The sequence below is a fragment of the Mesitornis unicolor genome, unplaced genomic scaffold (genome assembly GCF_000695765.1).
Source record: "Mesitornis unicolor isolate BGI_N332 unplaced genomic scaffold, ASM69576v1 scaffold12243, whole genome shotgun sequence".
Taxonomy (NCBI): domain Eukaryota; kingdom Metazoa; phylum Chordata; class Aves; order Mesitornithiformes; family Mesitornithidae; genus Mesitornis; species Mesitornis unicolor.
Genome location: NW_010174206.1, coordinates 57,484 through 83,503, shown reverse-complemented (window position 1 = coordinate 83,503; position 26,020 = coordinate 57,484). Strand labels below are relative to the sequence as shown.

The 26,020-nt window shown below is 39.9% G+C and overlaps 1 protein-coding gene across 1 annotated transcript in view; it reads left to right on the top strand.

The window, feature by feature from the left end:
* Window positions 1–26,020, top strand: part of PDZRN4 (PDZ domain containing ring finger 4) — a 103,827-nt gene that overhangs the window by 48,191 nt on the left and 29,616 nt on the right. The window contains exons 2-3 of the mRNA XM_010180979.1: window positions 10,821–11,074; window positions 12,642–12,744. Of these exons, the coding sequence (XP_010179281.1) occupies window positions 10,821–11,074; window positions 12,642–12,744 (357 nt within the window). The remainder of the gene's footprint in view (window positions 1–10,820; window positions 11,075–12,641; window positions 12,745–26,020) is intronic.

The following is a 26,020-nucleotide window of genomic DNA, read 5'->3' as shown; positions in this document are numbered from 1 at the left end:
ATTATTTTTACTGCAGCAAAAAAAACCTTGGGGCATTGTGATGCTTGATACTGTATAACCAAAAAGACACAGTCCTCGTGCCTAGGCATTTTTTTCAAAATAGGTAAGTATAGGAGGTGTAAAGTGTGGAATGCAGTTTTTTTCAGTGTTTTAATTAAGTTGTTCATGCTGTTTTTACATAATATAATCAAAAGACTGTCAAATAATCTCATTACATATTAAAGGATAACTCTGTTGCTCCAAACAGAAATAATTACTCTGTTCCTGATATTAAAAGGTCTCTACTGCACCGTCTGTGCATGGTGACTGAAAGCAACAAGAACTACCCACATGTATCCAAAGGCCAGATTTTTCTCTGAAGAGTTAACACGGAGATTCTGCAAAATCTTCCTGGATTTCAGTGATATTTGTAGTATTTCTAGGCAATGGTATAAATCTGCTTCATGCAGCATGTTCAGTGGCCAGTTGGCCGCACAGCCTTGGCTGCAAGCCACATGTAAGCTCCCTGCCATATTTTTCAGCCATTTGGTCCTTAACAGCCTCGCTGTGCCTTGGAGTGCTGGTACAGCAGCTCTGATACAGTCTTGCCATACACCCAGAACTGCCCAGAAAAAAGAAAATTATGTGTTGTGTTAACTTCCTCAGTCATTGTCCTTTGCTGATGTTTGGAGAGCTTGTTGCAGAAACAAACCAACTCCTTCATTCTCTCCTGAATCCGGTATGGAGAGGCTTCAGGAGTGGACTCCATGCAGGGGTTCGTGCAAAGGTTCCTTTTGCAGGCGTTAAGCACTAAAGCTGTGCAGGAGTGACTGCTCTTGCTGTCACTGCAGGGACCAAACTCGAAATGATAAAGGAAGTCAGAGGAGCAAGAGAAAAATAAGGGAGGGAAGCCAAAGAGGCAAATGGGGTAAAACAGAGGAAGGAAGTGGTGAGGGAAGGCAGAGATATGGAGAGAGGAAGGAGAGAGACACTCCAGAAGGAAGAACAGACATGGAAACACAGGGACAGAAATAGCAGCTGTAATTGATTTTCATCCAGAAAGGAGCTGCGTCTCTTACTACTGAAGATGTGTACACAGCCGTGCTGCTATATAAATAAGGTAGTATTAGGCTGGTCCTAATACTCACATCCCTTATTGTTTTTCCTGCCAAGAAGGAATGTGGAAATTAAACTTCAGAAACTAACAACTTACTTAAAACATTTTTGTGACAGTGCAGTGAGCCATCACTCAGTAGGAAAGTAATCCTACATGACTAAATAGTCTTTAAAGGAGTATCAAATCAGGAAAGAGAAAAGCAAAAGGGAAGAAACACACACATACATTTTATAAGATATCTCTCTATGTATGCATGTATATGTAGGTTTTTAAATGTTTCTTCTGCGTAACTGTGTACAAGCATATTGTCATTAATATTGCCTGCTCTCATGGATGTTATTATTACCTGCTGTCTTGATGTTCAAATAAAAATTTGAGCTTTCCTAAGAGCTTTTGGGAACTTTCTGGTATGAAAGCATCTGATGAACTTTTGAATGGCAGGTGAGGCCCCATCACTTACTTCGTTTTATCATGTTTTATCAATTCATATTTTCTTCTTCTTTGAAAAAGAGATTAAGGAAGTTGCCATGTGCCATGTTCCAGAGGCAGGATTAAGTTAAGCTTCATTGTAATGTATCACTGTGTCAGCCCCCATGGCTGAGACACTCTAAATACGTGTGAGCTCCTGAAAAGTATTTTTAAAATGTTTAGTCCTTAAAAAAGCTGAAGTACTATTATGCATCCAAAATAATGCCAATACGCTTCTTCTGGAGTAAAGCCATGGAAATCAGTGGAGAACAACAGTGTCAAATTAGTGTTGAGGCAGCCTGAAAGAAGAATGGAAAAATAATGGAAGGGACCCTCCCAGCTTTATTTCAAGAGAGGAGGAGGCTTTTCTACTCCTTCAAGGTGACTATTAAAACAGATAGTGAGAAACACATGTTAAATAGAGCAAGTCTGTTGTATATTCATTACAGAAAAGCAAGTGTAAATGCATTTAGGGAGCACTGTAACCGTAACACGTCATGTCATCAGTACCCTAGCAGGACACTGGGTTGAGTTAGATGTATGGCAGCACCTGGGGCTGGCCGTGGTTTCACTCAGGGATAGGTCCAGGCTCAGTGCTTTGACATTGGGTTTAACATCGGTGCTGTTTTGCTGCGTGAAACACTGGCACATGGAGCACCCTCTTGGCTGAGGCAAAACTCTACTTACTGGAAAGCCTGGAGGCAACATGCACCATCCCCATGCACTGGTGCTTGCTGGTGGACGTGCTGGCAGAGACGTGCTCTCTTGCTGGGGTGAGGATTGCTGTACACAGAGGAAGCAGGCTTCCAGTACTGGCAATGCAGTCGGAAGCAGGACAGTGTACCCCGGGCAGCTGCCTGAATAGCCACTGCCATCTGTCCAGCTGCTGCACAGCTGGAGCGGACGGGAGTGAGTCCTCAGCTCTGGGAGAGCTCTAGCTCTTGCTGTGCTACCTTAAGTTGAATTTTAAAATAAAAAATAAAAAATAAAGTCTGCCTTGTGCTGAACTGCATGCCTTAAATGGGGAATTTTAATAACGTGCCAACAGCAGCAGTTTGGAGTATCTTACTGCGGAAAAGGTCACTGTACCCATAAGTTATCCTAGCATTTGATCAGTGGACTCTTTTCTGAAGACTTTAAGTCTCATTATTCACTGCTTATAAAGTCACTTGAGATATAAAAAGTCTTTTTATAGTAATGAAAGAACTCCCACAATTAGCCAGAAGGCAGCCATCTATCTTTTTAAACTACTCAGTTCAGAGGAGACCAGGAGTTTCAGGTGTCTATACGTGGATGAATTGTTATGACAGTGACAAGTGTAACATTCATGTGGCGATGCCAGCCGTGGCTGAGTTCATGGAAGGTTGGAGGTTTTTTTAGAGGTGAAAGAGAGATTTTTTTAGTTAGTGAAAGGTAGAATATGATTCCTTGAAAAGGAGAAAAGCAACTACATGTTATATACAGAGTCCTGAAATCTGCCATTCAGCCTCTTCTATTATTCTTCAGGAATTGCAAATGATTAAAGACTGCTGCTAATTTGGTCTCCTAAAACGTTAATGGCAACTACCTTCTGAAGTGCCTCTTCCCTGAGAAAAATACATAACCTGGAAAAGAAATTGGAGAGTCAGCTAGTGGTAGAGCAGAGACACCATGAAGTTCATGGGAGAATACAGCATTCAGTGCAGAGGCTTAGAGATAAAAATGATTTGTTCTGAGCACACACACTGGCCTTTGATTGTATTTTTCTCTACCATCAAAGGGTTGCTGTATATGGTATATTATGTCCTATCCAAAAATAGAAAAAGTTTGCAATGATTAATGCAATAAATGGTGATCTAACTCTATCAAGACGTAACTTGACATATTTTATGCATGCCACAGCTAGTTCAGTCTTTATTGCCCTCAGGCAGAATCCTAATATCATCAGAAAAAACTGTTTGTCAATATTAAAAGCTATTTACATAGTAAATATGCTCCTGCCTTGTTACACCACCATCTGGGTTAGCTGAGCATTTGTGCTTGTACCAGGAGGTGCTGGTGAAGGCAGAGCTCACGAGCGTTCAGACTGTCCAGCTGTCACCATGAGAGGGTGACAAGTGCTGTCACCACCCCGCGGGAAGGGGACAGGTTCAGTGAGAGGGTGGTGGGAGGGCTTTGTGGAGAAGGGTTCAGAAAAGTAAGGATGAAGAGTGCTGCGATCATCAGGCACAAGAGAAAGAAGAGTCCCAGGGAGCAAAGAAGGGTCTACACTGGAAGAAAGAGGCAGAGTGGGAAGAGCCCAGAACCTAAGAGAGAGGAGAGAGAGTGGAGGTAGCAAAGCAAGAGAGAGAAGAACAAAACTGGGAATACCAGCTGAAAGAGGATGCAAGAAAGATGGCCATAGCAACTAGTAACAGATCTGCTGGGCAGATTGATGGAGTCAGAAAAGGAGAATAACACCCACTTACAAATGCATGTCTACCTGCACTTGTCTCTGGGCAGCTCACTATGAAACCAGTGTGGTGATTCTTAAATTTAATTTGGTGTTTTCATTTACTTTACAAACCAAGAGCATTGCAGATAATAGTACATTCTCTCTTTCAAAACTCGAGTGAACCCTTTCTGAACTGTTACTGTGCTTTCTGAGCTGAGCTTTCTAAGCTGTTCTGGTGTTGTTGAACATCAGCAATTAAGGACTTGACAGGATCTTTGTGAGATGTGCATTGCTCTAACACACAGTAAGGAGGTGAAGGGGGTATTCTCCAGTTACTCAGACTGCCAAGTCACATGTTATAAAGTGCGGGAATTCAGGTCACATTTTGGCCACAGATTAAAACCACTAACTCAGTAGTGCTTTTAAATTTGTTGAAGCAGGCATAGTTATCCTGGAGGTATGAACTGTAGCATCCGAGTGTTTTTCTGAAATAAGTCCCAAGATGAAGGCACAGATCCACAAAGAGACTTTAGGCATGGAAATGTCAGGTGTCTCCCAGGGTGGACTTCTCCCACTGTCAGAGGAGATTGAAATGCTCAAAGGCATTTGTGGTGAATGATGGTTGTGCCTAACCCAGCCAGCTGGCAGCAGGCTATACGCGTCCATCTAGAATACCATCCTTTTCCTGTACTCAGTACCTTAAATACAATTAGGTGGTCAATACATTTGGGATTTAAAACCCAAATCTCCTCCTAAAGGTGGAAGGGGGGATCTTCAGTGATGTCTTACAATCATAAAATGGTTTGGGTTGGAAGAGACGTTAAAGATCATCCAGTCCAACCCCCTGCCATGTGCAGGGACACCTCACACTAGACCAGGCTCCTTGAAGCCCCATCCAACCTGGCCTTGAACATTTCCAGGGACGGGGCATCCAGAACTGGATTCTTTGCTTACAATGGACTTACCTTTTCTTTCAAAACATGGAGCATGATTCTACACTCAAAGTTGTGGGTGTAGTGGATTTGTTTTAGAGATGTCTGGGTAGAGAAGGCAACATCATGGAGAAAAATACTAAACTAGAGTTTGTATTTGTTGGAGAACCAAAGTTGCAGAGGCACTTCTGTATTAGTTTACCTTGCTCACTCATTTGCTGTTGTGATGAGAACTATTTCTCCATTCATTGTACATCTACCTGGGGCACTTTTTCCAATCCAGTTTACAAATATTTTGAATTCCCCAGGATAGCTTGTTAGACAATACTTCCAGACAGTGTCCAGCTCTTCACTGGGTTCTTTTGGGGTTGTGACATGATCATAGAGAAGAGCTTCAGCTGTCAGACCTGCCCACAGATGCACTGATTGTCGTGGACAATTCTGATAAAACAAAACATCGTCTTGAGGTCAATTGAGAGGAGTGTGCCTTTTTTTTTCTGACGCCTTCTGTTTAGATAAAATTGCTGGGAAGTCACTGGGTTGTCTTCCTCTGGAAAGAAGCTTTACAGAACAGAAATAGTTATATTTCTATGTTTTCCCACTTTTTGTAGCATTTATTTTGTCTTGCTTAAGTTAAGGCTTAGCCATAGGCTTTTCAGCCACAGTAGATTTCTGCTAAAAACTGGGAAATGGCAGCGATGCTGGTTACGCATAGGAAGATGCACAGAAGTTACTGTGCAAACTGATGCTTGATACTGTCCTATCAAACAGGACAAGCCTCAGCTCTACAGGTAATGGAGATGTAATTCTCATTACAAGCCTGTGGTTCAGCCTGAGGAAAGCAGCCGGAACCTGCATGGTCAACTGCTTGTGTAGCATTTAGGAATGACAAGATTTGGCGGTCAGGGCAACAAAGGATCAAATGGGAGCAAGCATTGCTTAACTCATCTGGCTGAGAAAGAGAAAATGTCATTAACTAGCATAATAAAAGTTGTCTCTTTACTGAACTTGCCTGAACTCTGACCAAGATAGTGGTATTAGGTAATGGCTGAATTTTCTGCCTTTCAGTTTAACTTGCTCAGAAATGCAGCTCAGTACTGAACTGTAACCTGAAGATCAGCGTGTCGAATGCCCTTTCTGTAGATGAGCTATCGCATTTGCGTTAGCAGAAGAACTGCTGTGTCCTCTCCAGGATGCATGTCACTGGTAGCTCACGTGTCGTGTGCTCCCCTGTCCTGCCTCACAGTTGGTGGCCCTCAGTGGTGGAAGTTTTCCAGAGGCTGTATGTGCCGAAAGCTGTAAGTCTGGGAGGAAGGTGGTATGCTTTTGTTCTTTTCCTCTGGCTGGTAGTTAGGGCTCAAATTCCTGTCCTAAAGAAGGACTGGTCAAACTAAGGGACAGTGCTCAATCCCTTGTGCCAGTTTCCATCCAAGGATGCACCCAGGGTGTGGTAGCCTGGATGTATTCAGGGCAAGGGATTGGAGGTGAAGAGACTGCAGTGATGAGAGCAGATTTAGCACCTGTCAGGTCAGAGGCATCTTCTGCATGGGTGTTGAAATCTCCTAGGACAGTGAGCCTTGTGTGAACTCCATTTTCACGTCAGACAGCATCTCTGTCACTTTGCTGGGAAGCCCTTATGTCTGGATGTCTCTGCTCTGCAGAGCGCTCCGGTTATTCCTCCCTTTGCCCTTACTGATTAAATGGAGGGTCTCCAAGGATTTTACCTCAGCAGAGCTGATCTTAAATTTCAACTTGCTTATGCTGGATATTTGCTGAGGATACAAAGTTATCTCGTGAGCTGCTAATGTGACACCTTTTGTGATGGTGGCATTCCCATGGCTACATGTATTTTTTTCCTTTTTTTCCCTTTTTGTCTTTTTCCCTTTTTCCTTTTTCTCTTAATATGCAGGAAGTAAAGACTACAGGAAACTTATCAACATTTCTGATCCTCTTGATTAAAAAATCCTGGCCAGTGTTAAAATAAATTTGTCAAGAGCAGGAACGTTTTGGAAGACAAGACTATTTCATTTCTCAGTCACAGGCACTTAAATTCTGGAAGAGATCTGCATTGAAGGTCTGATTTTTTCTTCTTCTTCTTCTTTTTTTTTTTTCAGAACTCAAAGCATGAGAATAACCTAACAACCATTTGCCTACAATTTTTATAGTCACTGTTTTGTTATTTAGTCCTGTCCGTCCATCCTTCTCTGCTGTCCACCTCTCTGTGAGTGGGAATAAGCGTATGTACAGTGGTGCTGGCATTAGAAGTGGCAGTTGGCCTGTGTTAGTTGGTTTTTGCATGAAAGACAAAGCCTGTTTGCTTATTTATTGCTTATTTATTTTCTGATGCTGATGAAGTTTTACATGTGGCTGGATTTAGAGCACGAGAGTCCAAAGGGGATGGCCAGGATCCAGGCAGTGGCCACCAGTTGCTCTGAGGAAGGTTTTGACAAGTGGCCCAGAATTTGCAGTGTGTCCAAAAGTGGGGAGAGACTGTCCATTAAACAGAAACTTAATCAAACAGGGCAGGAGGATGGTTTACATGAAAAAAGATATATTCTTTACTTAACATTCACAACTTGCCTGTGGATTAATTAGCCCATCTGCTACAACAAATGTATTCCCATCTCTTTGTGTTGACTGTTAAAAGTGACTGATTTCTCGATCCGCTTAAAATAGTACCCTGGATTCCACTGAAAGTAACCTTTCTGAGGCAAGGAATTTATTTAATCATCCACTAAGAACCTGTAAGTGGCTTGTTGTAAATAAGTGCTCAGCTGTCTACAGCTCCCAGGGTAACTATATATGAGTGTTAAGTTGGGGGATAATGCAGGAGGCAGAAAACCCTTAGAGAAGCTACATGAAAAGAGCTTCCAACCCCATCTGTAGTACTGGCTTTAGGTTTTAAAATCAATTCTTTCCTCCTAGCCCCAAGTGGGCAGGACAGCTGCCTGCATAGAGTAATGCAGCTATAGATTTCTTCTGAGAAAGATGGCATTCATAAATTAAATTACCTTTATGCAGATAGACAAAGTGTGTTGATGAACTTCAAGTGACAATTTAAACAAGTATTGGGTGTTTGAAGTGCTTGTATTTCAGAAGAAAACAACATAAAGGATGGCATGGTTTTAAAGTCTTTAAATTAAATAGGCATTTAAATGAAAATAGAGGTCAGCCGTAGGTTCCCAGGATAAATGAAAATGTGTATCTTTTGAGATTTTCACACTCATGTGATTTTAAAATACTATTATTCTCTGGAAATAAAATTTGCATGTAAATGGCATTGTTGTGACTTTATGTCTGTTTCCTCAGAATAAGTGATAAGTACTGACTGATGTGAATAAACAGAGCTTCTGGTTTAAAACAAACAAACAAACAACAAAAAAAACCCACCAAAAAAAATACGTGAAAAGGCCTCAAACTAATAATATATTTTGTGTGCCATCCAAATATCTTTTTGCTTTGCTGATGTGGATCTGTGATTAAATGGTCAACTTGTGCCAGAAACAATGCAGTTCAGCTGGGATACAGAAGGATTGTGTGTTTTATACTTGAATAGGGGAAAAAATATGACACAGTTCTGTGTGGTATTTATTCCGAAGCATTTGCTTTTAGGAGAAACACCGTATCATTATTAAAAGCATTAAAAGGGTTTGGGGAGGCAGGAAAGTAATTTTTCTGTTCCTAGGCCTTAGGAATGAGAGTTATTCAGAGGGTCTATAGGATGCACATGTGACAAAACCAGCAGAAACTGTGGAAAATTGTGTCCTTGATACAATCTGAGTTAGAAGCAAGAATGAAGCAGAGACTGGAACCGAAGAGTGACTGGAAGACCCCGACTTGAAGCTTTATCTCTAATTGCCTCTATCAGACAGGGCTGAGTCTGAACACCCTGGCAATGTAACTTGCGCTATTAGAAAGGGTTTGCAGAAGCTTGCTCCTTGGGGAAATTTATTTTATTTTCTTATAATTTGTTCTTCAACTGTTCTGTCTCTTCATTTTCTATACCACTGATATTTTTCCATTGAAGCCCAAGGTTATAACTTGATGGATGAAAATTTAAATGATAAAATCTTAACATAGAACCGTACATTTTTTGCTTCAGTCACCAGAGAAACTGTACATATGCACTAAACTTCAGTGACTGAGCTAGCTGCTGTTCATATTACTTGTTCACAGTCTAGGCTACAGGGGTATGGCACTTCTGGAGATCCTAGGCATTCATCACAGGGAGCTTTGAGCCTTTCAGGTAATTTCCAGAGCTTTCATCACCACATAGAGCATCAGGTCTAGTTAGAAAGATCGATTCACCTTTACATTGGTGGCTACACTACATTGTGGTTATTTTACATATCTTCTTGAGTAACATGACCAAAAAAGTCCTGCTTCTTTGGAAGGTGTATCAGAGGAAAGCTGACCTTATACTCAAGCATGCACTCCGGAAATGTATTGCGTTGATATATACATGTAATTAAGGGTCAACTGTATCATAAGCTTCCACATGAATAGGCAGGACTATGGCTACACGTCATGCTTCAAATATGACATTTTTAATTGCAAATGCTTCTCCTGGCAGGCTTAAAAATGTTGCTGAAGGCTGCTGAAAGGCTCTTTTTGAGTTTGCTGGCATTGTTCTTGTCTGCGTGTTTTTCCTGTTTTAACAAGGAAGTCCCAATAATTTATTGAATGAAAGGGTGATGTGGCAGAGCAAGCCAGTATTTACAGGCATTGAGGAAAGGCCAGTTATGAGGTCTGTCCCATTTCTGGAAAAGGTTTAGATTTAGTTCATTAAGCAGAAGTTTTACAACTTCACTGTCTGTAGAACAAAGGCAGTTTGGGCATGAACTTGCAGTAGAGTCCTGATTTCCTGCCAATGTAGAGATTTACCAGGGATATAGATTTTAATCAGGCTTTGGTACCTTTAGATATTCACATTTTTTACTAGAAAACCCTGCCTTTCTACCCCAGCACAGGATCATCTCATCTCCACAGTAGCTCACAACATTTCGGTCCTGTGCAGCAGTCAATAGCAGCCCCATTGCTCTGGAAGCAGCAGGGTGATATTTATTGTGTAAGGATATTGCATGTCCAAAGGCTTAACTACTGACTGCCATTAAAAAATTAGTCCTCACATTTTGTAGTGGGCTGATACTCGGCAAGTTTGCCCTGAACACCTGAGTTCATACGAATTTAGCATCACCCAGCCTTGCAGCTACCTTTTTTACTACCAGAAACCCTGACCTAGACTTGAGGGAATTTTCTGCTTTGCCTGTAGCAGAGAAAAACCTTGTCATAGTCTTTTAGTTATGCCGCACGTGGAGCATAATTTTTTCTGGTTTATTATTCTTCTGTTTGTAGCAAATTATTTCTTCAGTTTGTTTGATTTAGATTTCTCTTTCCTTAAAAGAGCAGCAGCTGACTGTGTTAGTCAAATTTTCCTATCTTTGGTCTTAACGACTGTATAATGGCCATAGCAGATAAGTGACAAAACACTGAAAATTGGCCTTGTTTCTTTTTAGACATCAGAGACATGTTTATTGACATCTGCATTAATAGCAGTGCTGTGCCAGGAATTCTGTCAAATGATTGAGTGCCATGGAAAATGCTGAAATTGAAAATTAAAGACACCCTTCCCTTTTGTTTGTGTTTTATAAAGTGAATAAAATAGCATGAAAGAAATAATTTTAAATGTCCTTTTTAAATGCTCTAGTTTCTCTGCCATGTTCAGGGACAGCTATGGAAGAGGTCAAACCATTTCTAATTTCTAGCAAAGATAAAAGAATTTATTTCCCCTCCTAGCCTTGTCTTCCCTCTTGCACAGATGCCAAATAAGGTCCGGTCAATGTCAGCACATAGCTTGATGTAATTCACAAATAAGTGAGTTATCTTTGGTATATTTTCTGTTTTTCTCTAGGTCAACGGAAAGGACCTCTCCAAGGCCACTCATGAAGAGGCAGTGGAAGCTTTTCGCAATGCTAAGGAGCCAATTGTAGTTCAGGTTTTACGACGAGCCCCGATTAGCAAAGCTCATGGTAGCTCTCAGGATGTCCGGCTTGTGGATGCCTGCACTCAGACTGACATCACTTTTGAGCACATTATGGCTCTGGCCAAACTGAGGCCTTCCACACCACCAGTTCCTGATATCTGCCCTTTCCTACTTTCAGACAGGTATGGCTTATCTTCTGCTGTTTTCCTGTCGGATTGAGGCATTGCAGTCATAGGCTTGTAGCCATCTCTTGAAAAAGTCTCAGGAAAACTTAAAATAAGCTACAAATGTCCCATTCAGGTTTCAGTGCTGGTTTTCCTAAACTCTGCTCATGAATTATGAGGGAGGGAGGGAATCTTGGCCATGTTTACTTTGTGCTCATGTTCATGTTCATCCAAAGCTAAGCCCTAGTTGAGAAGAAAAACACTTCTGTGTTCCAAAATACTAAAAAGGCTTCTTCAAACCCAGAAAGCTGTCTTGTTGCTTTCTGTTCTTTCAAATTTTTTACCAAAAAATGAAGGAAACCAGTTATTTCATTTAAACATCCTCTTTTCAAAAGCAAAACAATTCAAAAGATATAGAGATTGAATGTACAATTTCACCTGTCATATGGCAAATTATATGAATTATGTTATCCCTCAGTTGAATTCTTTGAAACGGAATTGAATGCATACATCAGCAAGTGATGCTTGTACAGAAATAGCGTGTGAGCTTCTTCCTCTTTGGCCTCCACTTCATGAGTAACATCATCTAGTGGTTGACCCTTGCCCTCTGTCTGTAGTCAGCAAAACTATGATAACCCTAGAGCTTTCCCACTGACTTCCTGGCATGCCATATATCTCTGGATGCAGAATGGATGCTAATAGAGAACATATCACTTTTGACTTTGATGTAGTTTCTTTTTTAGAAGTTCTCTGTAAGATGGGTAAATGATTGCCTCAGAGAGAACTTGTCAGCCAAATGCTGAATTGAGCCTACCACTTACTGATGCACAGCTAGGAACATGATATGTGTATATTTTTTAGTTGTTACTGGATATTCCTAAACTGTGTCCTACTGTGATTGATACCCTCAGAATGGGGAAAAGTTTTCCATCTCTGCTAAAATAGATCCACCCTGGGTGCTGCGTGGTTCGGATCCAGCCCTGGGTCTAAGGCTGTACCTAAGCACACATTGTAAAGACCTTGCACTTTGGGCTTCAAGCCCATTTAACAGTGCAGTTTACTGTCATTTTTAAGTGTGCAGTTACTCAAATGCACTTCTCCACCCTCTTATCTTTTTAACAGAAAAGGATAGTGCAAGTTGTTTTATGCAAGTTTTTGAACAGTTTTTGAGCCTGACGTTGGTTGTAAATTGTGGACTTTCAAGATTTTATAACCAGATTATTAGTGAGTTGCCCCTGGCCATGACGCAGCATGTGAATCTGGAGTTGGGTCCATTTATGAGCATAAGGAAACCCAAATTGTTACAATTAAGTAGTTTGACCCAAAACAGACCCTTTTAAGATATCACCCTGTGTGAATCTGACAAAAGATGAAGCCAACAAAATGAACTCAGACAGTATATGAGCTTTTGAAAAGAAAACAGCCCTTGCTACTTCTTGGCACTGTTCCTTTCAGGCTGTCAGGCCATTCAGAGTAGCATACCAGAGATGAGAAAACTGCAGAGAAATGGGGTTATTGTATCACTTTTTAATTAAAAAAACCTATTGTCTCATCTACTGTTGTTGTACTGCTTTGTTCCACATAGCTGCCATTCTCTTCACCCGGTGGAGCATGAATTTTATGAAGGTAATGAGTATCTTTCCAGCCTGCCTGCTGATGCAGATAGAGCAGAGGACTTTGAGTATGAGGTAAGATCACTGGCACACTGAAGCCTCTCTTTCTGTTATTACAGATATGGTATTTGCACATCAGGCTCATCTGAGGAAAATAAGAGTGGGAATACTTCTTAGAAAAATCAGCACCAAAGACTATTTTATTTTATACCTGTGTAATGTTACAGGCTTTACTGGGGTTAGGCTACACACATAAAATGTGAAAGCAGAATTCTGCAATGGGTGGCTACATACAAGTCCAGCAGGCTTATTAAACATATTCCCTCTTTGTGCAGTGGAGGCTGTTACTCACGTGCTTTGCTTTTGCAGTTTTAAGACTTTAAAGCAAGCCTTTCCAAAATTTAAAATGGTAACTGGATGCTTAATTGCCCTTTTTCCCTAATTTTAAGAATTAACTGGCCTTGTGTCTCATGCCTTAGGGATCAGTCTTCCAGATACTTGGGAGTGTGCTTGAGTGTTTGTAAGATCAGGCTACAAGTTTGAAAGTTAATATAATTTCTATTGCTTGCTTGTTGATATTTGACATTGTAAGTATTGCAATTACAAGGAACTGTGCTCTGTACCACAAATCTCCCTTTGCTGTTAATGCATTTTACTCTTCACTGACAAGGCTGGATGTGTTTATGAGTCACTGGAAAATCATTATGTGAGGGTTCCCAAAATGATAACGTGATTGGTGATATTGCTCTTCATTAGCTTTGCATTTCAGTATTTAAATAGGCTTCTTGTTGGCCAGTCATTAGCTTTTCATGTTTTCCACTATCATCCAGTAACAAAATATTTGTAGGGACAGGCATAAGAAGCAGATGGTTCTTTTTATTATTAAACAGTGCTGAGTCTTTGCGTTAAGTTCAAGTTACTGTATTTTAAATAAGAGTGATTATAAATAATTAAATATCTTTAATGCAAGATTAAAAATATCCCATCCTTCTGTTTGCTCTGCCTTAAGAAACCTTTTTAAATCTTTCATATAACTGGTTGACATTTGGAAATGAAATGAATGGTGAAAGCTTTGGCAAATATGCAGTGTGCTCACTTTTATCGTGTCTTTAGCAGCTAAGATGCTCTATTGCAAGTTCAGTCCATTGTTCTTTACTTCCAGCAGCCTGGGGAATCTGCAATTCTTCCCCCAGGAAGCAGAAAAATCAAATAACATCTACTTAGTGAATCTCTATCAGAACAAGCAAACTTTTATTTGAACTCCTCAAAAAATCATTGCTAGGGATTAGTGAAATCATTATGTCTTCCCACTTGGGTTTTGGTGTGATATCTCACAGCACAAGAGTCTCAGAGCTTAAGTTCTGTTTTAACTCCCCATGTGTAATATAATATTAAATTTCTCTGTCAGGTGTGTTTGTTTATGGTACTTCTTCCTCAAATGTATCAGAAACTATTTTTCTAGTAATATTTAAATAAAATAGGAATGCAAACATCTAGAAAGAATATTTTTTCAAATGTCTAGGAAAAACTAATATTCACCATTTAATCAGAATGTCAGTGACATATTAAAATACTAACAGATTTGGAATTTTTAAAGAGTCGACCTGGTAGAATAAAGTCCTCTTTATGACCATTATTAATCTGTAATAATAGCTGGCATAAGTATTGTGACAACAGCAAGTGCTTGGGCAGGTTTTCAGTTGTCTGTAATCTCTACTAATCACACCATCATAGTCATTAATTTGCTGTCAGCTGTGATTCAGTTGCCCAAGGCAAATTCACTGAGTGACTGAAATAAAGTGTTTCATCTGAAATTTAAATAAGGAAGGAACTGTCTAGCTTCCTTTGAGAAGAATGCTTTCTACTATATATGAAAGTTTTGAAGGAGAAACAAGAATAACTCAGAGCCTTTAACTAGCAGAGCTCTAAACATGAAAGACATTCCCAAAATTTAAGCCCGTATGCTAATATTATGATTTAGGCTGCTCATTGGTTGTATTATCTGTTATTTCAGGTCCTTATAAGACATTATTAAGCTCCCTTGCCATAACTAGATATCTGGAAAAATTGAGACCATTGTTCCCAGAGATATAGAACTCCATTCAGAAAAAAAAATCTCATAAATTACAGACTCAAAAGGGATTTACTAGCTGGTGCTGCCAATGCAGGGAAGAAGCAGCAGGACAGTGAGTGCAGCAGAGGCTATGGTCCAGTGCTGTCAAGGTCTCTACAATAGTATTGGCTTAGGTATACCCTCCTGTGGCCACTCAGTCCCATACTTGTCCTGATGTTTTCTGTCCCCTCAGTTATGCCAATGTTACTTTTTGTGAAACAGATGAGAGAAATAATCCAATATTTTTTAAAAACAGATTTTTAGAAGTGGTGTTTTTAACCTACAATGGCTCCACAAGTTGCTGTGCTGTGCCAGTAGCATCAGGGAAAGAAAAAATCCTCATGCACTTGGGAAGACAACAACTTATGGAATCGGCATTGTCCATCCACCGTCTAAGGGTGAAAGCAGCAAGAAGAAAGAGTGCAGAAGCTCTGTTCATGCCACCCTGCAGGCTGCAGGGTGGGTGGAAGAAGCACAGAGCCTTCTCTATCTCTCACCATTTGATTTGTGCTGTTTTTAGGGCAAAGAGGTTTATTGTTATTACTGTGCTTTCTGTAGGAGGAGGATGGTATTAGTGCTCCCTGATTTTGTCATTCTTTTTTAATTCGTAATAACTTTCTGGTGTAAATCTTAGCTAATCACACACAGCTTAAAACAGACCTGGTGTCAGGAGTATGATTTGGTTTCCAAACTGAGCATTAGCATTCCCATTGTACTAAAAGGATAGAGATGAGCAGCTCACAGGTCTCCCTGGCAAACTTAGTAATTTTTAGATGGATTCAAAGCCAAACCTGGAGATTTCAGAAAGGTATTGAAACAAGATAGTGAGCAGAAAAAGAACTAGAGCAACACTTTTTTATTTCTACAACAGGGTTACAAAGTTGGAGGATAAGGGAAGAGCAACTGACGTCATCTACCTGGACTTGTGCAAAGCATTTGACACTGTCTCACATGACATCCTTTGTCATGGATTTCACAGATGGGCCACTCAGTGGATAGGGAGTTGGCTGGATGATCTCACTCAAAGAGTTGCAGTCAATGGCTCAACGGAAGCCAGCGATAAGTGATGTTCCTCAGGGGTTGGTATTGGCACTGACACTGTTTAAAGTCTTCACTGGCAACTTGGACAGTGGGATTGAGCGCACCCTCAGCAAGTTAGCCAAGAACACCAAGCTGTGTATCGTGATAGAACTAGGGGTAATGACTTTAAACTGGAAGGGTGTCAATATAGATTAGTTAGGAGAAATGCTTTACTGTGAGGATGGTGAGACACTGGAGCAGGTTGCCCAGAGAAGTCATGGGTGTGCCCTCCCATTCTGTGAGACTATGATTCCTAGAAATGGTTTGTAAGTGAAGAACGTATCAGTTCTGAGACACAACACAAAATAGCCCAATTAGGAAGTAAGGAAATAAGACGACTAGCAACTGAGGTGCGGTGAACAGGAATGTTTTCCAAGAAAAGGAGTGTCCTGGAAAGCTTTGATAAGCTTGGAACTTGCTTACAGATAAGTGTTGGTGTTTCAGTTCCTGAGTTATCACCATAAGAAGGAAACAGGGGGATCACGTATGATAGCCAGCACTGGGGGTATGGACTTGCCAGTGGATTTGGTAGGATTAGACATTTACAAGACTCTTCTGCTCCATTTATAAGCTAGAAAACCCCAGTGGGTTGTGCTCAGATTGTCGCAGTGCAATAAACTCAAGTATGAGCCAATTGTCTTGGAAGGATGAACTCCCTGGGAGGCTCATTAGGCTTTATACAGTACCATACTTTAAACAAATGTCTGGGAAGATGATGAAGCTGGGGGGTTGCTGATAGCCAACTTGAGCATCCTTATGTTGCTGCTGCAAAACTTGTCCTAAAAGGAATCCAGGTTGTTGATAGATACTGAGACAGGGTTCAGAGCCAGCGACAATCAGTGTTGGCAGAAAGAGATCAAAAGATTTGCAATTCTGGCTTGGCCAGATACCCATGAGGACTTTTAAGATAAAGCAGGAATTGACCAATTTGTAAATGGTCAGTTGGACTTGCAGTTAGTATCACTGAAAGAGAGCCAAAGAAATTCAGGACAGACCCACCCAGTCTAGCTGTGGGTGGCTGTTGTGCTGCTGAAATTACATCATTTGATGTTAGAGTATACATCACCTGTCTAGTACCAATGAGGTGAAAGAACTAATCACCAGTATATCTGTGTTAAAATGCTTCTAAAATTTGCCCATGGATTTGTCCTTGTAAGAAGGCATATACACATATACATTGAGACATATACATATACTTGGAATGTTGACCATATATAGAGAAATTAAAGGGACAAAGTCAGTTAAACGGTGGAACAGTGAAAAAAGGGATAAAAAACCCCAAACCAAACCAATCAAACAAAAAAACCCCCTAAACCACCAAAGAATGTTGTAAAGACAAATCTGGTCATACGTATTCAGTCTGAGGAGGTTGCCTTTCAATAAGAAGGGCAGAAGTGTTACAAGCAGGCACAAGCAGGTAGTGTCGTTTAATGAACAGGTCTTTATTCAAGGCCCTGGACCTTCATGCCATCTACGTACTGAAGTAGCTTTTGAGCAAAAGGAAAACAGGAAGTGATTGGATTCTGCTGTGAGAGCAGAGTCTCTGGGGAATTACAGCTTTTAAAATCTTGTATATCTGACTCAGGAAAAGATTCTTATTTTTAGCTGAATGCTTCTTACAAACAGCAAAAGTCCTTGAGAAAGAATAGCAGTAGGTTGAGGTAGCTGTTGTTGTTGCATATATCAAAGAGTAGGCTGAAGTTTGCTCTCAGAATTGAGGGTTATTTTTTGGAGGGAGGTTGGATGTTAGTTGATATGGATGTGCGAAGGAGACCAACATAATTGTCAAAAAGACTTTGCAGCTCTGATTGTTCTCATTTTTAGGCAAAGGCACAAGTGATTGCTTCAGTACAATGATGCTACTTGCACGAGCCTGGAAAACCACATCAACAGTCCACCATGACAGGATTAGCATTTTAAGAGGGGAAAAAGCAGAATAGGAGACATTGTGTTAGCCTGCTTGTGTTAGATGACTCCAGTTTTAATGCATGCAAATGCTAATACTGACAGATTGGGGTAGTATTAAGACCAGTACTTGGGAGAAGTTGCTACGGTTGAGTTGACCATATATGAAATTACGAGGTACTCTGATGCTTTTCACTTAAGATGTCAGAAACCAGAGCTTCTTTATTTTACTTTTTTGCTCAGGAAGTTAGTGCATGTCACTGAATCGACAGACAACCACATGAGGCATGTGCAGGCAAAATCTTTCTGTGGTCAGCTTTTATGAAGCCTTTTGTGTCCAGACAATGGAAGGATCAGAGGTCCTGCAGGAAACAGCAGCCAGAAAAGAGCATTGTATTTTGAGAAAAAGCCATATTATATTTTTCCCACCTGATGACTCTGTGAAACTTGGAGCATCAGCTAAAAAATACACACCTGTGGGTTTGATTCCTTCTATCTGGAAAATAAGGCTTCTGGTAATTAGAAGATTCATATGGAAGCTTCTTGACTCCATCATCAGTATCTCCTCCTAAGTGGAGTGATGCATAGTGCTCTGAGGGTTAGTCAGTACCTCATTGAAAATGAATATTCTTAAGTCTGTGTTCTGTTTCGTAGACCCAAGGGACAGATTTTCAGTCAGAATAAGGAAATAAATGTGTATGTATGCATGTTGAATGTAAGTGCTAATTTATGGTTATGCACAGCCGTTCATTTAAATGTTTTGATAACTATTTGTACTCATAAATCTGTTAATTTTAAGTGTAGATTAGTTCTTTAAATTTACCACTGGTCTGATCCAAACTCATTGAAATTGCTAAGGTTTCCTATTGACCTGATCATTTCTGGATCAGATGCTGCTGAATGTTTTCACAGACTGAAAATGGGGCTTGAAAAGAGAAGAGCTAGAAAATTTTGGGAACTGGCCATGACTATGGTTTTGTGTAGACCTTTACTCAGTGAACACTTAGAACTCCCATAGGGAAAAATGTTATCGTGTTCTTTTCATTTCTCTTAACATATCTGAAGCAGATGCCATGCAGTGGTAATGCACTGGTTTACTCTTCCAGTAACACTCATCCCATTATGATGAGGGAAGGTTGGTATTTCGGGTGCAATTTTGAATTTCACGTTTCTGTGACGTAAGTGTTGGAAGTGATCAATTTTCTTGTTTTTTTTTTCTGTTCAGAACAAAAGAAGAATTAATTTTGGTCTGATTAGCAATATGAGTGAGGCTGTTTATCTGAATAAAGTTACTTGAATGTGTAAGTATTTGTGGGTTGAGGCCCTCGTGGGCCACTGAAGTGTGATCGCTGGTGACTTTCTGAAAGGCCTACCACTGCTGTAATAGGTGGAGATCTGCCTGCCCTGTGAATTTGTATTTAAGGCCTTTTCAACACATGGATTATTCAACCAGTAAACCAAACAGATCTGTCTATCTTGTATATACATATTTAAGGCCTTTTTAACATGAGGATTACTGAGCTGATAGCCTGTAACAGCTCCCTTTGGAGCTGTGATAGCCTGCAAACACCCCTGTGTGAGCATTACAGGCACTTGTGGCAATGCAGTTGGGGCTCCTGCTTCAATTGCTAACACCTGAATAAACAGTTTTTATGGAAACAGCTTCTGTGCACACACTGCCAGTGCTTCTGATTGCTGCAGCCAGACTCTTTTGTTTTGTTACCTGATGAGTTTTTCTGTACAGGGAAGCTAGCCCAGAAGGTGGATGTGTAGCCATCAAACCAGGAAACGTTTCTGAGATAAGAGTTTTCCAGAAATTCTTTACATGTAGCATGGAATTTCTCTGTATGGCTATTAAGTCATGTTTTTTATTTAATAATAGAAAGGTGTGTGTGAGAGAGAGAGAAATCTTTTTTTGGCAGGTATCTCTCAAGCCAAGTTCCAGCAATGTTCAGGTAGGATGACAGTGATGTGAAGGAACAGAATCACTCTAATACCTCTGTGACTTGCTGTCAGGTTGTGCTTGCTTGTTCTGTGTTCCCTGCTGAGATCGGATTCTTTTTTCCTGAACCTCTCAAAACTTGTGATGAATCAAAAAAGAGCCTTCAGCAAATAAAATACAAGAAATACAGTGTTATACAGACAGGATTGTAATAGAGATGTAGGTGTTGCAGTGTAGAAGAGCTGAAATGGTGGACAAGGCCTTTCCACTGTCATCAGACCTGACTGGTGTGGCAAGAGGCTGTGAAAAGGCTTGCTGGTAAATGTGTAGATTTTTAGTGGAAAAGCAGATACTTCTTACCTCATGCCTTACCTTACCTTATGGAGCTGCTGTTGCAGAGAAAGGACAAGGACTGATCTGACAACTCGTGGTGGGCTTAGATAAACTGGAACTTATTGTCCTACATTTGTTTTCTGACCAGCAGTTCATAACTGCCTGGCAGTTATGGCTGAATTGTGGATGCCCCATGGTGTAGAGACATGTTGCTGACACTGTTATTCTGGTATTTTTTGGCAACTCTTAATCTTATATAATATCTACTGTTAATAAGTATAATGAGGGAAGCAAGCAGGTATGTGTGTGCCTGTGATTGGTTGTCTTGGTTGCTTAGGAGAGTCTTTCTGGTTTGGGTTTTTTTTTTTTTGGAAGGTTGCCATTCCTACCTGTCATATTGTACAAATCCAGAGAGAAAGATGGACTGTATTTTAAAGCTATTAATTGAAAAGCTTGTGAGGAAGCCTTATGTACTAGTAAATAAATTATTGGAGTTGTTGCAGCTGGACTTGAGAAAATACTACAATGATTGGGGCTTCTAAAACTCTTCCTCAAGATTTTTTCCTTTTAACTTAAAAGGACTTCTGAACTGCTAACACCTGACCTGTGGTCCAGCTGACTGTTGCTAAGGTCTGAAAATGGAAAAGGTCACAGTTAAAATGGAGAAGTGGCATTAGAATATCTTTTAATAACACTGTGTAATAATTAATATAAGACTATTTTAGCATGCATTTGCCATACTACAGCACAAGATTATGCATTTCACTGGCATTTTTATTTTTAAAACGCCTAGGGATTTAAGTCAATGTAATTTACACATAGACAATAATAAATATGTAATTTTTCCGTAACTGTGGCCAGTTTTACATTGTAAATAAGCAAAATAGTGGCAAAAAAGAGCAGTCCTTTCCTTTTACTTTTTCATCTGTCTTTTAAAAATTGCAGTCACTTTTCAAGTATAAATTAATTAAACTTAACACCATTTCACTGAGGTTCTTCAGTGTAACCGTGTCTGCCTTGCTACAGGAATTGACAAGCAGGTGAGCGAAGGACAGTTGTACTGAGAGGCTTGCCAAGCCAGATAGTGACAGAACTGGCAGTAAAATCCAGGAGCCTTTACTTGTAATGCGTCTCTTCTTTTTGGGCATTAAATCACTCTTCCTTGCTAGTCATTGGATCACTTAGATGGAAGAGGATGTCAGGGTCATTTCTGCTGCAGTTCTTTGTTAATTTTGAGTGTTACTGTATGTCATCACAAAATTCTGACATTCAAAGCAGATGAAGTTGCTGTCATCTCACGTCGCCTAAGTAATGAATATCCCAATTTAGGGATCTGAATTGTGTCCACAACTACAGAGGATCATGAGAGAGTGAAGAGAAAAACACACAAAACTGACATGGGCAAATTTATCAAAGTTAATACCATTTATTGTTTTTTAAAATGGGAGGAAAATAAAGTCAGTGATACTCATTTTGTTTCATGATTTCATAAAAGAAACACAGGGTTTCACCTGAAAGCTAATAAAAATTCTTCCTTGTTGTGAGAGCTTATGTTTTCCCAGGAAAATGAAGAAAAGTGAGCTTAGTTCACTTTATTGTTAGGCAACATTACAACATATGGTATATGTTTTTCTCTCAGCAAAGGAAGAGAAAGGTGCTGGGAGTATTTTCATATTTATGGAAGTCTGTGGATTATAAATCTTCTGTTTTGGAGAAATGCTTTGTTTAGACAGTTTTTATACTATTATAGCACATACCTCCATATATGCTTTAAAGTGAAAATGTTTCCAGCGGTTTTATTAATGCTATTCTTCATACGCCCTCGGCTTGAAAGTTCGTGTAGTCTGTCTTGGAGACATGGAATCTAGCTATACAGACAAAAGATGGGAGAAGATAATTTATTTTATGTATTCCTTTAAAAATAGCCTAAGTCATGTTAACCAGCTTATTATAATGTTGCTATTTTAAAGCTTAGTATCCTAGGAAATTCAAGAGCACAGGAAGCAAGGACTGAATCCTTTTAGCAATAGGGAACTTTTTGCAATAAGATGGACTTTAAACAAGGTTTCAATATTATGCATGCTGGGCCTTCAGAGGAGAAATCAAAAAAGCAGGAGAGGTCTTTTCTCTGAAAGTTTGCTTTTTTATTTAATGAGGCAGCTCTTCAAAGGGAATGTGATAGTCATTCCTGGAGGGCATGGTTTGGTGAGCAGGAATACAGGTGAAACTGTATTGTGCATCAAAAAAGCAGATGATGAGTTTGCTTTGTACTTCATCTCATGATTTCATCAATCTGTACAAGTGTGTGTTTGGGGGTGGAGAACATTTCCATGTGCAACAGAAGTTAGAACAGCTGAAACTCAGCATGGATATGGTGCCCATAGACCTCATTTTAGTGCCAGGAAAATAAAAATGTGGTTTAAAAGTCATTGCATATTGCTTCGTGTGCTTGATTTATAGGCACATGTATGTGATTAAAATTTACATATTTTAGCTATACATATTTTAAGATGTCTGTATCTCAAAGTAAACAAGAGTATGGATGGGATGGAGTTTTACCTTAGTGCTTTCTAACAATTTCTAATTTTAAAAGCTTAGCTTTAAATTTAGCTTTTTCACAGTATTTTACCTTTACTGTGTCTGAAAGGCATAAACCAAATTACAGGAAGGTATATTTCTCACAGCAGTCTAAAAAAATTATGTTTTCAGTTTGATTTTAATTAATATTCCAAAATAGCCTTTGCACAGTTGTATATCAAGGCTGTCCAAATGTGTGGAATTGTAACTGGTTATGATTTTGAATCTACAGCTCCATGTTCTGCTGTCCAGATAAATGCTCACTGCAGCAGATGTTGGCACATCTGTTATGCCTCCCCATTTCGATTGGTTGCCTGGGTGTTTAGAAAGTGCTGATGAGGCAAATAAATCTTCTGACACGTTTCAGACCCAAAGCAGGCAGGCAGCTATAATAATGATGTTTACAGAGCCAAGTGCTGGGCAGTAACATTTTGAAATACAGCAGAAATAAAGTATGATTTTACCTGCAATAGGTGAAATTTATTGTACAAAGTGAAAGCTAATTATGCTAAGGGATTCTCAGCTGATTTGAACTGCAGCTATGACAACCCATAAACCTCTGGACTTTATATATCTAAGGTTTGTTGGCTAGAAAAAGGCACTTGCTACAGTTTAGAAAATGCTCTAAGCTAGGAAAGGGCTCTTTCATAAACTTAGCACAGTTGGGAATCAGGTTTAGAAATAGCTGCAGCACGTGTGGTTTTTTGGAAGGGGAATAGCTATCTTCTGAGGGCTTGAGGTTCCTGATCTTACCAGAATTTTTACTTTCAACAGATTTTTCCTCTACCCTTTGAAGCATGTCAGATTTCAATGTTTTTGTACCATTAGAGTCAGGAAAACTCCAGACATTGGGGTCTTCTCCTGATAAGGTCCAAAAAAACATTCCTTTACAGAGAAGGATATATCTGACAATATCAAGTGCAGAGACTGGTTTTCAAGTACATAGAGCTTTTGCAAGTTTTGGATTCCTTCCAGACCTTAATTTCCAACTCAATGAATGGCAAACAGAAATGTAGGCAAAGTCACTGTAAAGATTTTAGCACTGATGTCACATGCTAATATTGTCCCATTCCTTTTAGGAGATGTCACCACTAAATTTTCAGAGTTCCTTTCAAGTACCACTATTTGAGGCAAGTCCAGAAAGTGCAGAGAGTGCCTGTCGTAGAGGGGCAAAGAAGTGGATGCCAATGATATAGCTGATATAGTTCTAGTTGGTTATGGTTTATAGTATACAGTCTAAAACATTTCTGGACAGCTCTTCCAGTGTTTGACTACCCTCATGGTAAGAAGCACTTCCCTAAATACCTAATTGGAATTTCCTGAGTAGCAACTCGTGCCCATTGTCTTTTGTGACTGTCACAGTGCACCTCCAGGAAAAGCCTGGTTCTGACTCCTCTGGACTCTTGCATTTGGTACTTTAAGGAAGGAATAAGATCTCCTTATTAAGAAGATACAGCTCTTTAAAAGATCAACCCAATGCAGTTCTCCCAGCTTCCCCTCACAGGAGATGTGCTCCAGCCCGCTAATTAGTTAATAGACTTCTAGCCAGTGCTGTATTCCTACCTGATAACCAAGAGAAGCTTCCTTCTAACATTTTATGTCAAAGACACTTTCATTGGAAAACAGATTGGGGAGCAAATTCTGGAAAGCTCCAGAACAAACAAAAAAATTGGACTGGTAAAATTTGAAGAGATTCTGGCCCCCACCCATTAATAGGCTCAGAGCAGTGATTCCTTAGCTGTATCTCTTATTTTTCAATGTTGAAAGCCAAAGAGTTTCAATACAAGGGTCAGGATAGGAGCTTTAATGAAAAGTCAGTGACAGTTTAGCATATTCACACACCCTGCACAATGGAATAGTTACTACTCCAGTCTGGTTATCTCATTTTACCATAAATTCAGTTTCTGCCTTGCCTGTGCTATTCCCACCTACTTTGTTCAATGAGAAGAAAGTGAGAATGTAGGTTCTAAGATTAGTGGAAAGGAAACCCTTCACTGCATATCATCAGCTAGTTAATTATACTTTAAACTCTTCCTGTATCCTTGCAACTTCACACTTATATTAGTGAAAGAACGGAAGTGAGGACCAAAGCTGAACTGCTGAGATATACTATATATACACGCAGTGCATTATGGGTATCTCTGCTCAGAAAGCAAGAATTAATAGTCTACTCAATTGTGGAACATACCAGAAAGGGTCTCAAGGATATATATGCATATATAACATAGGAAAATATATGCATATATTTAAGTACTTCTAATAAATTAGCATTCATACTGCATCATGGAGGAAGAACAGAAATCACGAGAATGAATAGCGAGGTGGAAGAATTGAGATAAAAGTAGGACCATGGTTTGTTTGAAGTAACAAAGTATGCTGAGGACATTTTAGTTTCCAGTAAGTGTGATCATCCAGACAATAGGGGAAAAAATGGTTTTTAATAGAATTTAGGGTATTTTATCTTGAATGCTTGATTTTTTGATTTAACTTTTTGACAGGGATCTGAAGATGTGGTATTACACATGCTAGCTAAGGGACATATCTCAAGTTTACGTGGATGTTTGTGACTTCCTGGAGGATATACTGTCAGCTGTTGAGCCTTTTGCAGCCAGGAAGCCTGTAATCTGTAAAGGATTTTTTTTTCCCCTCTTTGACTTCCTTATGAGATACACTCACTGTAAAGTACACCATGTGTCTTTAAGCTCAAGGCTTAAAGTATTCTTTAAGAGCAAGTCAGAAAGGCCACACCAAGACTACGAGGCCCACAGAATTAAAAGTTGTGTTTATCTCATCCCCATATGCTCAGACCCTTCCTTCCACTGCAACACTAAATTTGTTCACAGCACAGTGATCAAAGGTTTCTCACATTCATAGTCCAGCCCTATCGTTCCTCCAGCCCAATCCATTCCCCCATCTGCTCCACGGCTGCTATCCACCCCCCGTCCTTACCCATTGGGAGCCTCAACTGACACTTGGGTGTCTTCCTCCTCCCACTCACGGTCATCAGACTCTTACTGATCATCACACCTCAGACTGCTGAATATGCACTGGCAGGCTTGCCATGCCTTCAGTTACTCTGTTGTTTAATTTCCTACATGGGAGAGTAAAGTGCACCAAAAATTTTCCCTCTAGAGCTCCAGGGAGAGAGTGCATTACCATGTCCAGTGGAGGTACTTTATTATCAAAGGATTCATCAGCTACAGGGCCAAATTCTGCTCCCACCATTGCAAAATGATATTTTATTAATAGGTGCCTATATGTCAGCATATTAATTCTGTTTTTTTCTGCTGCTACCACCATTTTATTTTTTTTTTAAACAGTGGTATGTATCATTGTCTACAGCATCCTGCTGTCCCAGAGCATTCTTTGTCTGGACACAAAGAAGCACATGGCTGTAAGTG